This window comes from Lissotriton vulgaris, chromosome 5 (assembly GCF_964263255.1).
Source record: "Lissotriton vulgaris chromosome 5, aLisVul1.2, whole genome shotgun sequence".
Lineage (NCBI taxonomy): Eukaryota > Metazoa > Chordata > Amphibia > Caudata > Salamandridae > Lissotriton > Lissotriton vulgaris.
The window spans coordinates 367,163,531-367,180,519 of NC_141693.1; the positions used below are offsets into that span (position 1 = coordinate 367,163,531).

Sequence of the window (16,989 nt, forward strand, 5' to 3'; positions counted from 1 at the left end):
CAAACATATTAGAAGCAACTCTAGACTCAACAAATTGAAAGCTGTCTGCAGTACATCCAATACTCACTGCTAGAACATATACATTGCGCAATCTAACATGACTCACAAGTAAATGACAACAGCCATTCTAACAGAACCCAAGCCAAGTGGATTAGCTTTCCAGCTTATTGCTCACCCACAAATACAAACCTACGCACTTGAAAAAAAGAATCTACTCCAAGCTGACCAAGACACAACCACCTTCTGGGCTACTGGTCCTCCAGCACACCTTGGGAGTTTGTGAACAGCCCTACAAACACAGCCCTCGGTGACCAAAACACACATCACTAGAGTTCATCCCACACCACACCCAACAGTACTGTAACAGTCTGAGCTCATAAGACAGGACAATACGCTGCCAGCCAGAACCAGCCTTAATTGTGTGCCCCGGACAGCCCACAGCGCCAAAGGGCCACCCCCATAGCAGATGTGCGCTTTATAAATGATGCTAAGATGGCATAACAACAAGCGTTGTTCACTATGGGCGGTAAAGCAGGCTACAGGACGCCTTCACCCTCACAGGTGTTAATGGTACCCTGGGCCGTCACCATCCTCCCACTGACTGCCCTGACCGGGAAGGGCCAGGGCCCTTTGCCATTGTTGTTGGCAGACTCGCAGGAACTCCATCTCCCCACACAATAGTGCACCTCTCATTGCACCAGGGCCCAGAGATTGAGGGGCGCACTGCGCTCTGAATATGGCCCTTTTTATTACCCATCTGGGAGGAAGGGACCATTTTCCCTGGCACATCGGTGGCAGTCTCTTGTACCACTCCACACTCCCTACCACCCCCACCGCTCACACCCCCTTCGCGGGTTTCAATGGGACCGTCCACCGCCCCCTACCGCCGGTGTCTCTTACAGCAGTCCTAAGCCAAGCCTTAACTGATGCCTCCGTCCCTTGATCCGGTGAGAGGCGGATTGAGGCTATCTGTGGGCAGGCAGGGCCGCCCCGGGCGAGGATCGAGCTCCGAGAGCTTTGTAGTGCAAGTCCCTCTCACATGTATTAGCACCCCGCCCCCCAGGCCTGGGCTGCAGCGGGAGGGGCCTCAAAGGAGCTTCTGAAATCTTGTTTGAAAGCAATAAGTGGGCACTGGCAGTCTATTACCAGCACCCCTGGGGGTGCGAGAGGTAGGCAGCGCAGAGCAGCTTTGAGGGAATTGGAAAATACAAGTTTGATTCTACAACAGGGAGGTGGGAGGAGGAAATGGAAAGAGGGGGCAGTTCGAGGGGTGGTGGAGACTGGGTTAGACGTGGAACCAAGAGCAGCTTTCTGGGAATAGAATATATAAAGGTGAGTACAGAGTACGTGAGAAGGGACCAAGGGGAGATATCCACTGGAAGGGACCTTGAGAGAAGGGGTTTATAAAGAGAAAGAGGGAGCCCTGGAGAGGAAAAGCGAGGGAACATGAAGTTAAAGAGAAAACAGAGGGAAGGGGATTAGAACCTGGAGTACAGAAGGACGCAGAGGGCCTGGGTGGGTTCTGATTGTAGGGATGCTACCGCCGAGCCCAAGCAGTGTGTAGTTCCCGCCATCTGCAACACCTCTACTAGATTCGTCACCGGCTCTTCTTGTGTCTTTGCACTATGAATTCACCCACTACAATTTTTCGAATACCTTTATTCTCATTGGAGTTGTAAAATGTTTCTCCTCGTAGTTACCAACTAGGCACACTCCTAGCTCTTCTGTGTTACAAGCACCTCCTATTTCAGAACCCCTTTCTTGTAAACGACTGGTTTCCCCGAGAATACTGCTGAAAAATAGAACCTGTCCACACTGGTTATCACACTCACCAAACAAAAGTTTTCACAGTGAGGAAATCCAGACTTTTTGAACACCAATACCTTTCTAGATCCCCGTGTGTTTCGTTCTGCAGGTTGTGACAGAGCTCCACTGCGAAAATGTGAAAAAGTGGTGTACAGGTACAGTTATGTAAGCTCAGTTCTAAGACCTCATAGCTAATAAAGTGGTGTTTGTAGGGAGTACCGTAATTAATGGGTACACCGTGTAGGAACAGTAACTGAATAGGAGTTTGTTTCATTTGTGCAACCCATAATTTTATATAAATATTAAATGAGCTTAATAGTATTTCCTAGAGCACGGCTGTATCAGTTTTCATCCTTTCTGTGGTATGCACATGTCCTAAGTAGATTTTATGCCAATATCAAAATGGACTGGGATCTAATGACGACATTTTGAGCAATTTGTGCTGGCCCATGAAAAAACAAGTTATCAGAACTTGACCCTAAGAAGGGATTGTGCATTATGAAATCATTTACCAATTTTCAGCATATATGGATTCCAGAAGACTATTCTGAATTACGTGGGTTTTTGTATTGAAGTTCCAAAACGTGAATTTTGAATCTGTTTATGTAAACTATCATTATAAACTTCATTATAGTGGTGTTATTACACTATAGTCAAAGATAACTAAATCTATTGTGCATATCCAAATAATTTTGCAGCATGAGTGAGTGCATTGTTGCTGGAGAGTGAGTCTTGCCATACAGGGGTGGGTGTGTCAGGTGTGTGTGTATATATATATATATATATATATATATATATATATATATATAGAGAGAGAGAGAGAGAGAGAGAGAGAGAGAGAGAGAGAGAGAGAGAGAGAGAGAGAGAGAGATGTCTACAAAGGTATAGCAAGAGTGGAAGGGATAAATCATTCATGGAAACGTTGCCACCTTCATAAATAAGGGCTATTCTTCATCCTCATAAAATGTGGAAAACAGAAAAAATAGCATTGTTTTTAATACAGAAATAAGTACTATGTAGTGCTGTCTTGTATTTGTATAACACCATCTCTGCCTTCTGTCGACGTTTGTTAACTATTTCACAAGCAGGTTTGTGGTTTTATCCAGTGCTTTAAATGGGCTGGTACTCAGTACCAGCACGTTTTTATTTGGAGAGGGAGAGTACCTGCACTTTGAAGTGAGACGTAATACTAGATTGGAGAATACCGGCACTTCTCGGAAACAAGCAGGAACTCTGGTGCATACTACCTGCACTTGTATGTTTACATTTCCAGCTCTGGTTTTATAACGAGGACACATATATACACATATGGGTGTGCTTGTGTGTGCATTCCACGTTTTAGCCCCTAAAGCTGTGCGGTCTGCTTCTAGTCTCGGCTAAATATCTATCTGTGCCACTAACGGAAGCCGCGCACAGTATGTTTTGGAAAGTTACACCGATATCTGAACGAGGCGCAGACCCTGGTCATCACTTCCAAACTACCTGCAGGATGACCCAGGTCTCTCCTCAACATATGTGGAGAGCATCCTTTTCCCGCCAGCTTGGCGATGGGCTAGAAACACCGATTGTCTTCTCTCGCGGTACCCTTTGACCCGCGCGCTTCCGTGCAAGGGGCGAGGAATTGACTCCCGACATTGACCATCGCCCCCTGTCTTCCACCCCTCCCCACCCCCAAAACAACCCACTGAGAGGAGGCAGCGATGGTCGAGATTGGGGCAAGTAATTGCAGTCGACTTCCCAAAGACTCGGTGGTTTATCATAAAAGCTGCACATTTCCCGCTGCAGACGCCATGGCCACAGAGCCCCGGGGGCGGCTCAGCAACGGAGGGAATTAATTACTTTCATTCCTCTCCTTCTTTTAAAGTACAGGAGAGTGATGAAACGTCCCGAGGGGGGAGCGAGGTTGTTGCAAGGGGTGGTGGAGGAGTACGGTACGGGCGAGGGGGGCTTCGGGCCTGCGGTTTCACATGGGGCCCATGACGCAGTCATTGGACCGACAGACACACTGGCCTCTTGGATGGCACAGCGGGTTATCACGGAATCGGCGATCACCCTTCTGCCTCCTGTTGACCACCCTGGGGTGACCACCCCTGTGGAACCTGTGACTGATGTGGTGCAGCAGGAGGAAGATGGGGGCACGGCACAAGCCCGGCCATCAGCGCCTGCCAATCCCCGTGATTGACAGGCTGCCGATTTCCCGTCAGATAAAACTTTGCAGATGTAGAGTTGCTATTGATTTTGCATTAGTGATGGTAATGTACCAAGAAGTAATAAATTACAGCAAGGCAAGGTCATAGGGAAGTGAGCGGTGTGGAGGGGGAGGGCTGCCTTCCAATCTTCAGGGGGGATTACTGCATCCGCTGCAAACTTCCGAAAGTTCAAACATTTGCCTAAATTACTTTAACCTGTTTCCGAGTGAACTTGCAGAGACTGAACCCTCTCAGTACAAGTCCATTGGCCACTGTTACCAAAGATGGTGATCGCGGAGAAGCAATCCAAGGTCTAGCTGTAGAGTGACTATGCACCGCTGTCGGATGCGCTCTACTGTGGCCTTACTCTGTAGGCTGTAGCTCAATGGGTGCCTTTGCAGGATCAGAGCATGCAGTGGCTGTGAGTACACCCACAGGCAGGCTGCAAGGATGTACACACCAAACTTTACACCATGGAATTTGCACAAAGCAGAGTCTTGCATCATCACAAGATGAGGGGTGCAGAAAAGCGTAAGAACGCTGCATATAGTAACACTCAGTGGGTGGCCATGTCTAGGCTTTGGCTTTCTTGAAGCCTGGTTGAAGCAGTGGAGGTTTTTCATAGAGAGGGTGGAATGAAACTGATTGGGCGTCTGCTGTTCACCACAAGTACCCACGACTTGTGGTATATGTGTTAAACTGAGCTGGAATGAAACTCTTCTTTCAGAAGAATTAGCGGTGTTCTCTTGTGCTTGTCTTGTATGAGGTGATAAATGCCTTTGGATTTTCATGTGCTCCTGACTGGAAGTTAAACCTTTGGACGTAAGCGTGCACTGGTGCTATCTATTTCCTGCTGGCCGTGGTTTGATTGGGTGGAAAGAAACACTTAGGACTGCACAATTTTCCGGTGCTGACTAGGACCTGGCTTTCACATGTTTGATTAAGTGTAAGGATCCCCTTGTGCTTTGACCATAACCAACTGCACCCATGATGCATGTGTCAGACTGAGTCTATGGAGGCTCTTTGAACGTAAACTTTAACTGAAATTAGCTACGTCCTCTAGTACACGTGAAGGAATGGGTGCCATCAGCAGTCAGCAGTCCTGGTTGCATCCAACCGTGCATGTGGTTAATTGAGTGTAGAGAGGCCATTTTGTCTTCAGCATTTTCCAGTGCTAGGTGTATCCGTTAGTAAATAATACTGGATTGGGGTGATGGATGAAGAACATTGTAAGAAGCATTGAGATGAGACTGGATGAAGAGCAATGTGAAATGCTAAAGACTGAGGATGGAAAATGAGTGCTGTAAAACAGCTTGAGATGGAGATAAATAGAGAGTAATAGAGAATGCTGTGGCCTGCATTACAATGGGAATGGGTTTAGTGAACGCTATTCTATGGTGTCCAGTATACACACTCATCCTGGGTAACAGGTAAAAATATTACCATGCAACAGATAAAAAGTTAATAATACATCTGGCAGGGTTGCAGGGCCCCTCAAAAACACAACTCACACGAAACTGCAGCCTACAAAAGAAAATTATGTATTTATTATACAGTGTTACAGTGCTTCCAAGTCAATCTACTAGTCAAACAAAATAAGTGTTGATTAATACTTGTCTCTCAATCGTCAAAAGTCATGGGTGACAATACTTTTTTAGCAACTTTTTTAAAATGCAAGGTGCAATTTGAACGTATGTTTTTTAGTGTGTTAGCTAGCAATGTTTTACTAAAAGCAATAGCACTTTTCTCTTTTACCCCTCCCATCGTGTGCAATGTGTGTTGCGTTTATGTTTACAGATGAAATGCACTTTGTAATGATTTTAATTAATCGAACAATAAATATATATCTATATCTGTCTCTCAATTACACATGAAAAAGCCATAAAACAAGGTGGGAGATTATATTTTTATTTAAGATCAGGAGCTTAGCTTTAGAGGATGCTCTAAGGCGCCTCAATATAAAAGTGAATCTGGCATGCTTTGAACTATTATAAGAGAAGGGTGGGGGAGAAGCGGGGTAAGGTGCCTTGAGTGGAGTGAAGATGGATGCAGCTTCCCTCAAGGCGCTTTTTCTCAAGGGAGCTATTGAAAAATCTTGCAATGCGCACACTGACTTGGAGCCTGTTGGAGAATCGCACTATTGTACCAGTTTGTGATGGAAATAAAAATATTGTTTTTTCTGACGCACAGAAATATAGTTTGTCTGAAGACTGTCACACTAATAACAAGACTGCTTTCATAATTGTTCCTAACCATCTTTGACTGTGAGTTTGCACAAGATTCAGAGAGCTTCGAGTGAAACTCTGGTCTTAAGTAGGGACCTCTGCCCCTCTGCAATATTCAGCCGGTGTCCTTCTGGTGAAAGAATGTTTTGCACAATAGCTCCACAGGCTGCTGGCAGTGGATAAAGCACAATTTCATCACTTGACGGGCTCAAACTATTTTCAATTTGCCACTTTAATTGATGTCAATAAGGTTAAAGTAAATGTAAAGAACTGAAAAAAATCTGTCCCTTTAATGAATAGTGGGTGTCAAAAGGCCAGTGGGGCTTTTCAGTGGGCCAGGGCCTGAACTCTACAGACACCCTTCATTTTCCTTGACATTTAAATGTTTTCACTCGGTTGGGTCAGATGCCCAATGCCCTCTCGTGGGCTTTAGATGTTATTGGGCAGCGAAAATAAATATGGACAAAGGGTGCAGATTGCCTTTAGGAATTAACTCCAAATATGTGCTGTAATTTCCTGCTTTCTGGTGTCTCTGGAACGCAGGAATTCTATAGATGTAGTCGAGACGGATGGACCCATACTGGGAGAGCAGATCACATACTCACTGGTCAGCAGTGGGATTTGTATTTCAACCCACAAGTGGCGCATATGTTAAGAAATTGGGCTACTGTCTTTACTCTATAACCATTAAGATGTTACCAGAGAGACATCTTGTGGTCTCCATTTGTTTTTCTCTGATGTAGTTATTAACTTTCTCAGATTGTTTCTTGCTTGATGTGTCTATCAAGCCTCCTTAAGTGCCTCACTGTCTCCAGAGATAGTGAAGGCTAGCCAAGGGTGTGTTTTGGATCCGAAGATACCTTCACAAAGATCACAGGGGTCCAAAATGACTTGTTGGTGTCCATGGAATATACTTCTATTGATCCTGGGGGATCATCTGTCATGCTAAGTGTCAGCAGGTCCTGGTGCCCTGCATGTTGCAGTTTCTAATGTCATGCCAGTGGATCCCGATATGCTTTTGTTTTTCAGAAATAGATTGTGTTCCCTTGCTTCACTTCCAGCAGACAGAAGATCTTGAATGCCCTTCTGATCTAAATCCTAGTGAAATTTATAGGAAGCATTGGATCTCCTCATCCCCACTCTCTGGTGGTGTGATAGTGGATCATGAGTCCCTGTGCTCTAATACAGCGTGATGACAGCGGATTCATCACTACCTTCTCTGCTTATTACCAGCGATAGGATATTATGGCGTGTATTTACAGTTAAGCTGATGCGGAACATCTGGCAAAAACCAATGGTTGTCCTGTCTGACCTATTTAGAGTGCACTGATGTCAATGCATTCCAAAAAGGGTGAATTGGGCATCTGCGTTTTTTAAAAGGATGTCCTGAATTCACCAAACTCTAAATCAGGCACTATGGCCACTGTTGATCAACCACTGGATTGTGCTGTAACCTCCGGTGATGTGATGGTAAATCTCCAGATACCTACTGTTGTAAATTCAGGTGAATGACATTTAATTCTGAGATCCTTTATACTGCAATATTCGGTGACATACAGTAGAGCATGCAATCCATTATGCTGAAAATTCTAAGGATAGCACATTGAATCCTGAGATCACCTTTGTTAACCACATCCGTGTGGCGCAGATTTCCCCCCGGTGCTGGGCCCTAATAAAAACGGGCGTGGTCATGACGGAACGGTTCCGTCATGAGCACAGCTCAACCGATGCTCATGACGGAACCGTTCCGTCATGAGCATCGAAGGGGTTAAGGTATCTGAGAGCATCTTCTCTGGTCCAGCTCTAATTTCTCGTGAAAAGTCATTTGATTCCAGAATCTCATTTGTTGTATTTGTTATGGCATACACACAGTGAATTCTAGGCCTATTTGCTATTTCGTCAGAGGTGATTGAAGATTTATGTAGCTTTTTCCTGTGCCTTTGCCAAAGCCTAGATGGCAATAGATTCTGGGGTTGTCTACCTTTATTTTCAGGGATTCACAGTGAACCCTGAGTTCTCATTAGCTATTTGAATATGTTTGTAGATGTGAAATAAGAGGATATTTTGTTTGCTGTGTTGCTCCCGTCCTGAGCTAACGTGTCATATCACTCTTTTTCCCTGGTACGACATACCTGTACTAATGCTGTGGCCTTCTGTTTCACAGGTGATGAGCATCCTCAGTAACCCCAGCGGAGTGCAGTCCCAATCACAGGATTTTTCAATTTCCCCTCTGCATGGTGGTCTGGAAACTTCCAACTCCATTTCAGCAAGCTGCAGCCAGCGGAGCGACTCGATCAAGTCTGTTGATAGTCTCTCCACCTCACAGTCGTATTGCCCTCCGACGTACAGCACTACCGGCTACAGTGTGGACCCCGTGGCCAGCTACCAGTATGGACAGTATGGGCAAAGTAAGTACCTGCCTGTGTACTTATGGGACTTAGAACCCTGTGCACTGAAATGTAAGGAGTCCTGTCTGTGACTGCTAAGAGAGTCACTAGCCTGAGTCCGCTGAGGCCAGTAGCTCTGCCAAAGGAAGTGGACACTGTCCACAGTTGAGCATGCAGCACATCTACCAGCAAAGGAAATCTGACTTATCTTCTTAGAGACTCTGCTGGTGAAAGGACTATCCGTCTTTGTGGCCCTGGCCCTGGACTTTGCAGGGAACAGTGGGCAGTATCAGAGGCTAAACTATTTGGCGCCCTTTCGGTCCTAAGATGCCAAGCGGTATTACGAGCAGAGGTTAGCCAAGACTCCTGCAGTTTCTTGATTCTCCATTGGTGACTGTGGTCAGTTAGTCAGGGATTACACATAGGATGTCATGTGGATGTTGGTTTCAGATGAAATATAATACAACATTTATAGGTCAATATCCAGTCAGAGCTATGTCTTTAACATTGGCATTCTTTAATGTACACTTAATAGGAAGCAGATGGGATGGCACAGTGAGCTCAACCCTCGTTGCTGAGAAAACAGAGAACTAGAGGTCATTAGATTGAATCCTAAAAAGAAGATTCAGACTTCCATCTTTCTGTAGGTGAATAAACCGAGTTCCACAAATTGGGCAATGACATCACTTATAGTGCTTAAAAATAATAGAAGTGTGATATGGGGTGGTATTTAGTACCCAAGTTAACATTTTATTAAAATATTGATCAATTAATACGAGAATTAATAATGAAATCAGTTCTGTAGATGTAATCATATAGCTTATAAATAGTGTAGACAAACGTGAAATAAAATGGCAGCAGCTCTCTGTACATTTAGTTGGCCCCTTTTTCATGATGAACAGGCTTTATGATTGTGCATAACCTCTCTGGTTTCAATCGAAGCTTTCTGGTTGCAATCAACGCTTTCTGGTTACAATTTTTGAGAGGTCACTGCTTTCTTTACAAACATAAAGGCAGTTAATGAACACGACGTACTACAGCGCAATACACGGTCTCTGGCACTGCCAGACCAGTTCGCACAAAAGCACTTTGCAGTCATAAAGAGATTTCACAAGAGGTCATGGAGCTTTGCTGCTGCATGAACCAAAATGCGGCATTATTCAAATAAATTAAAATAAAAAAAGTTTCTTTGATAAACAAGTATTTCAGGACATTGTAGATAGCGATTTTCTGTGACTGTTAGTGCTGCAGAGCCTCCCTTGGCTCGCAGTATTCTTACGGGGCTTCCATGTGGACAAAAAGGCCAGTATCTCAAAATTGACTGGCAGTAGTCCTATTTTTTCTGATGCTCCTGGGTTACAAGCTCCTCAAGTTCACATTTTGAGGAACCAGGCAGACTTAAACATGCCTGTATCTAAGCAGTGGCCAGTCTGAGCAAAGAGTGTATGGTGTTTTACTTGGTTCTGGGGTGACAGGTAGGTACTATGCTGCTAGGGTAACGCCAGAGAAGTGGAAGATGGTCGAAAGCTGCATCTCAGGATTCCTACTGACTTTTGGTTCCTCTTTGGTAAAGCTTGGGGTTCCAGGTGCAGGCATGCAGTACTTGCATTGTTCTAGGAGACAACATAGGTCCATTATCTGGATTCGTACACTGATTAACAATTGAAAGACCTCATCAGTTTGCCCAGTGGAGATAAGTGCCTTCTGATATGCTCAAAGAACACCAGATATGGTTTTCAGGATTGAGTTTAATATTAGCGGGAAGTTGGGGGGGGGGGGGGGGGGGGGGGGGGTCAGTCAAACGGCCCTGGTGAGTGAAAGATCTCTTGTTGGTACATGGAAGTATGTTCTGCAAGCAGTCACTATTTCCAGCTTCTCTCTTGCACTTTATTGGCATCGTCATCTTGGTGCACCTGCTCTGCTCCTCTGCCAAGGCTTCATTCAGAGGCAGGCAGATCTGACAGACCAGAGCACAGGCAGAACGTATCCTATTTATAAGGAAATGTCCAGCATGCAACAGTACATCCGAGTTCCAATCGCCAGATCTTCTTGGGTTCACAGTTCCTTGTTTTATCAACTTCTGGCTGCAAAGGCTCAGCACTAATACTATCCAGAAGAGGTGAGCAGGCGTCATGAGTTTTAATTTGTATGTCAGCTTCTCAGTCACTAATGAGATCAGATTTATGGGCTTCCTCTTGAGCAAGGTGGGGAAGTTCTGTCTTGGGTTACAAGACAAACATCTTGAAAACTGCTCCTTGTTTAATCATGCAGGGTGTTGGAATTGGATCCTTGGGCAAAAGTATGGGGTTCACAGGGTTGGCCTTCCAGTGGAAGGGCTCAGAACTACACTTAGGCCTCCTTCTTAAAGAGATCTTAGCAATTTATCACATTCTTACCACACACTTATGTTGATCAGAAGGGTCTTGCTACTGGATACTGTATTGCTCTCAATCCTTTGTGGTTGACCATACACCATCAGTATAGTAAAAATATTGTGCCTCCGAGTAAGGAAATGTCCATGATCCTGAGTACACAGCCCACGATCAGACATAAAAAAAGGTACCACCAGTGAATGAAAGAAAGTGCACTTCTGGTGGTCTTTAATGCACCAGAGTCCAGAATTCCCCCCAGTAGCACTCTCAAACTGCCACCTTGGTAGATATCTGGTGCTGAAATAAACAGTTAAGTCCTACGACACATGCACCTAAATACACAGTACTATGCAAATATCCCTGACAGGATTGCGTACATTGAATTCTACCCATTATCCAGTACAGACCATTATTAAACAACGCGTTGGGCAGACAGATCTTTACTGACCTAGCATGGTAACTTTATACCACCAATGACTCCAGCCAATAAGAAATTCCAGAACCAATGGAAATTAAGCTTAGAGTTTAGTAGGAATAGGAGAACATACAAAAGTTAAACATGTGATATATATATATATAAGAGAAAAAAATGAATATGTGCCTGGTGGGACACCAAGAACTCCGGATTTCCGTTCTTAAAGTGACAGTACTAATTAGGAGATGGAATAGGTCCTCCATAGTGGCACCGTTCTCTTTACTTCAAATAAGTAAACCCATGTAGTATTTGGTTATTTCAATTGAAGAAAGGCAATACTGCCCCGTTCCTGGGATATTGCATACAGGTACAATGGAAGCATCACCTCTGCTGTTTAAGCCGTATACATATACACTATCAAGACAACTCTGTGATTGCTTCTGAGATTTGTATGCAGGACGCAGGTTCGAGTCCTGGCATTGTTGTCTTAGCCTTTCAGTCTTCTGAACTCAGTAAAATCAGAACCAATTTCAATTGGGTAGCAATAACTGTATCTAAAAGTATATGTACAATGCTTTACAGAAAACACAATTTAAAGAAAAAATTATTATACTGTTTTCTTTTTGGGAGTAAATGGTTCACAGGATGCTTAGAACTGCCAACCAGATATTATGGATTCTGCCCATTTTTGAAAGAATTATGCAATGCGGAAGAAGCATTCCCTTTCATATCAAGATATCCGCTGATCTTTTATTGACGGATTTCACCCAAGAATTAAGGAAAGGTCGTAGTTGTCTGTATGAAGATGATTGGTGTGAATTATAAATACTAATGTTGCTAGCTACACATACTGTCTGTTAGGGAGTTCTCTATTGGCCATCTTCGCTGCAAGTCAGAGGAATCTATCACTGATGCTTTTACTGTGGATTTAACCTTATAAAAATATGTCATCCGGCATAGCTAATCAATTGCCTAGAGCAAGAAAAGCATCTCCTGCAACTGTAGACATTTTAGGGGCCAGTTTTGAAGTGTGCTGTAAATCAGGCACAAAAACTTCCTGGTGCAGTTAGCAATTGTGCCAGGGTCGCACCAAGCTTTTGCTTCAAATTTAGCCTTTGGTTAAGGAAATAGGGGCTACCAATCGCAAAGAGACTTAGGGTCTGTTTTGTGCCAATTTTCGATAATTTTGTGCTCGATTTAATCTCTAGCTAAAGTTGTTAAATCCAACTGAGGCAGCACAATTAGTGTTCACCATCTCGTGGGCACAGTGGTACAAACGAGAACAAAAAATGATTGCTCCTGATTGTATTCCTGCACTAGGATCGAAATTAGACCCAAAAACTTTCGGAACATTCATCTATGGAGGAATAGGTGGGAGAGGGGTAGGCAGTGGAGGTACTTCCTTGGAATTAGGGCCTGAATCTAGAAGCTGCAAGACAATAAAGACCAAGCGGAGAGCAACCCAAATCATATGCCTTGACATATTATAAAACATTTCATACATGTAATCCCCTTTGATGCAAAGTGGTTCACAGCTGCACAAACCACTATTTGCACCGAGAAAAGTGTAAATTTGCAACACAAAATACCCTTTGCGATAAAAAGTAAATTCCCTTCCAAGACTTTACACCATTTTGCATCACTTTGGATGCCTTTGTGCTAGAGCAGAGCATTGGGGAATCTCCCTCCAGGTCTTCTAATTCCACTACTGATATCTTAGCCACGTAACCATTTTTATCCATATAGCGGTGGCCAACAATATTTTCATTCAACTCTATTTCCTGAGCTACAAAGTTCTTACATGCCAAAAAAACACGAACTTTTCACCACTAATTCATCAGTTCTTACTTTTTTTTATGTTTGGGTTGGTTTAGAACACAAACCTCTAGCCAGGCCACTGGAATTATTTGAATCTGCGGTTGCGGCATTTTCCAGATAATTATAAATTTGCCACACAAAACATCATCTGCTGCATATTCTGCTGATTTCAATAAAAAATCGTTCTAGCTCAAACGCCTCAAAAGTTATCAATAACATGGCGATGTGTTCCTGCGCAGTGGAAGGCCCTTCACATAAGTTAATTGGTTATTTTTCAGTTGCTTATTGCTGTATTTGGTTGTTCATTTGATACTAATGAGGTGAAATGTTTGCCCAGACAGCCTTGCCATGTGAAAACAAAGGGGCAAAATAATGAAATAATACTCTCACAAAATGCGCCACATTATGCCTCTTTAGCTGGCTTTTCTTGCCGCATAATTTAGTCAAGTCTGACACATAATTTGTCCTATCTTGCCACATAATTTAAATGGCCCTACCTATAGTGCGACAGCACAAGCCACTTGCACTAGTTTGCAGTCCGCCACTCTTCCTTTCTGGAGGCACACTGGTGACCGAGAACTGTAAGTGTAACATTTTATAGTTCATTTGAGCAGCTCCCTAAGCACATCTCAATCAGGCTCATCAGCAAGCCAGTGGTAATGGTTTATCCCAGTGTGGGCTCTGCCAACTGCTCCCTGAGCGGGGATCCCTAAACACCATTCACAGGGCGATAAACGCCTCTGAAAAGAAGGGATTTAATTTATAATCAGTAAAACACATTCAACACTCTCTAACGAGAAACATGGCAAGTACAACACCTTATTAAATGAAACTGAGAGTCCCAGGGATGCTGCTGCCCTCGGGCAAGACTGGCAAGAGGAATCGATAGTCCCCTGAGAGTCACCGCCTGAGGGCACCGGTACCCTCTGATGTCTGCTAGCCCAGAATAATTGTCATGTGTTATCCATAGAATGGAGCTCTTAACCAGATCTGAGCCCCTCTTAGTGTCTCCTGCTGGCTCCAGGCAAAGGCAAATCATCCATGTTTATTCTACAGATAGACACTTAATCAGAAACACAGAAAGTGGGGCAGGCGGAAGGCGATAGGCCCAGCAGTGGAGCTCGTCGACGCTAACTGGCCAAGCTTGAAACTATTTGCATTAATCCACTGGTGGGTTGAACTGTCGGAAATTGTGGAGATTGCTAAAGCAGAGTGGTTTTGCTGTGGTAAAGTGAGTGCCACGTAATGCAGAATCCGAAATGCCAATGTGTCTGTTCCAGCCTAACAAGACCTTCAAAAGTACTGCCAAATAGGGGAAACCACCGCGAGTCTTTTCCTCTTATGTTTTTTACCCAAGGATTTGGGGGTTTTATTACGAAAACCTTCTAGTTCATGACCTTGGTCGCCCGCCCAGTACACCCCGCGTGCTGGAGTTAACCTAATAATGGACCTGTGACCATCCTGGGGTTAAAGAGACTTCCTGTTCATCTAGTCACCTCGAACCCTGCTCTGCTTATCCTGTGTGACTTCTCTGATGGTGCACCCGAGCGAGGGGGCCCTTTATTTCGTAAACTCCTGTGCTTAAATCAGAACCGTCTGTGGTCACCAAAGGCAACAGGAGCGGCAGATGACTCCATTAGCTAAAGCAGCGTCTGTAGAAAGCGCTGATAGGGACAGAAGGTTCAATATATACAAATAGCATCTATAGCTGCTGGAGGCGGCAACAACTCAAGATGGCTTCTATTGCGGCCGAAGGCACCAATAACCGCATACATCGTCATTAGCCACATAAGGCACCGACAGCAACAGAATTTCCGAGAGAGTACAGAGGCACGAGAGGGTACAGGGGCACAAGATGGCACAAAGGGTGTCAAAAGCGAAATATGCCATCTTTAGTCCTAGAAAATGTAAATTGGTACAGTTGGCAGCAGTAACTAAAGACAACATTTACTGCTGCAGACGGCATCAAATATCAAAGACAAGTTTCATAGCTGTGGAAGCCATCTGTGGCTGCAGAAGACCTCGATAACCAAAGACAACATATGTAGTCACAAAAGGTACTTATAGATGCATAAGGAATCATTTGCCTCAGAGGACATCAAAGGCAGCAGAAGGCACCAACATCAACAGAAGGTCTCGAAAGCCAAAGGTGTAGTCTTTTGCCAACAGAAGGTATAAGAAGGTATTGGATAGCACCGGAAATCAAGGGCAACCTCAAAAGCTACAGAATGCATCAAGAACTAGACGGCTTCTGTATCTGCAGATGACATCTATTGCCACTGAAGACCTAAATAGGCGCTGACGACATTGCTAACTAACAGCTGTATCTAGAGCTAAAGAAGGTTTCAAGAATCGAGTTCAGCTTCTGTAGCTGCATAAGGCCTCTATTGCCACAGAAAGCATCAATAGTTGCAGAAGACATTAATAACTAACAGTGGTGTATAAGGCTGAAGATGGTATCAAGAACAGAAGACGGCTTCTATAGAGGCAGAATGAATCAACAGGTGTAGAAGGCTTCAATCACTAAATATGGTATTGAGAGCCTCAATAGGTATCTGTATCAGCAGAAGACCTCCGTATTTGAAGAAGATCTCAATAACTAAAAACCATATATATAACCACAACAGGCACCTATTGCAGGCCAAGGCTTACCTAGCTGTAGAAGCCATCAGTAACTCAAAACGGCAAACAAAAGGTAGGTTATACTCCGAAGCCATATATTAACAGACCTGCAAACAGAACAGTAACCACTATTGAAGGATATCTGTCAAGGGTTCCATCCAACATCCAGCTACCATTAACCTCCCCATCTATGCCTTCAGGGCTCAAAGTGATGAAACGGTGATGGACATTACAAAACTATCCATTGCTGTAGAGGGTTATCAATTCGTGCACTGCTGCTCGGATGGAAGTTTAAGCAAGTGACTTCAATCCAAAGTTTGCTTTTGGATGTGGGCCTGGGCACATGAGTTGTTGATCAAGGGTTTGGGGCATTTCCCAGGGATTTTCCCATAGCTGGCTGGAGCATGTGATAGCAAGAAGGAAAGGCTTGAGTTAAACCTAACGGTATTATCTATTTCCCAAGATGCCCGAGCCTTGAAATGCCAACCTCTCCATTACCAAAGCTATGACATGCACCATGTTTACTTCACCCATAGCTAGCACTAGAGGAAAAATAAGTTGTCTGAGAAAAGCTTTGAGTTAACCATAAGCAGGTTGGCATCTGAAAGGCAGAAAAGACAATATGTGTCCAATAATGCATCTGTTGCAATCAAATACGGGACATTACTGGGTACAGAGAAGGAAAATAAGAGAAAAGTAGGCGTCGAAATACAAGTTGGGTCAATTTCTGATAAGGGATCTTTAGAAACAAGGACATTTGCTTTTGAAGACATGCGGTTAGCATAGGGATCCGATTTGTAGTGATTATATTGCATATTTTATTCCTAGCACAGAACTGATATAGGACTCACAGTCCTGGCCCATGTGATGATCAGTAGAATGAATATATAACTGTATGTGTAGGAGAATAACTGGGGGGTGCCCTGAGTAAAATCCAGGAGGCTGGAGGTCAGCTGTGACGATGAAACCGCCCCCGAGGAGGGTGTAGCAAGCTTGGTGTACACAATGGGACATGTTTGGGTAACCCCAGCTTTTCTTCCCCGGTTCACCTTCCCAGGCACACCTTCCCAGGCTTCAGGTATAGTAACATTCATGAACACACAAAAGAAGCTGCTCCTGAGTTTGTTGACTGGAACTTTGCTAAAATCGAAGTGG

The 16,989-nt window shown here is 44.2% G+C and overlaps 1 protein-coding gene across 2 annotated transcripts in view; it reads left to right on the top strand.

The window, feature by feature from the left end:
* The window catches only part of PAX7 (paired box 7), a 267,766-nt gene that overhangs the window by 225,679 nt on the left and 25,098 nt on the right, over positions 1-16,989 (top strand). For both annotated transcript variants that reach the window (XM_086921698.1, XM_086921699.1), the window contains exon 8: positions 8,385-8,628. In XM_086921698.1, the coding sequence (XP_086777824.1) occupies positions 8,385-8,628 (244 nt within the window). The remainder of the gene's footprint in view (positions 1-8,384; positions 8,629-16,989) is intronic.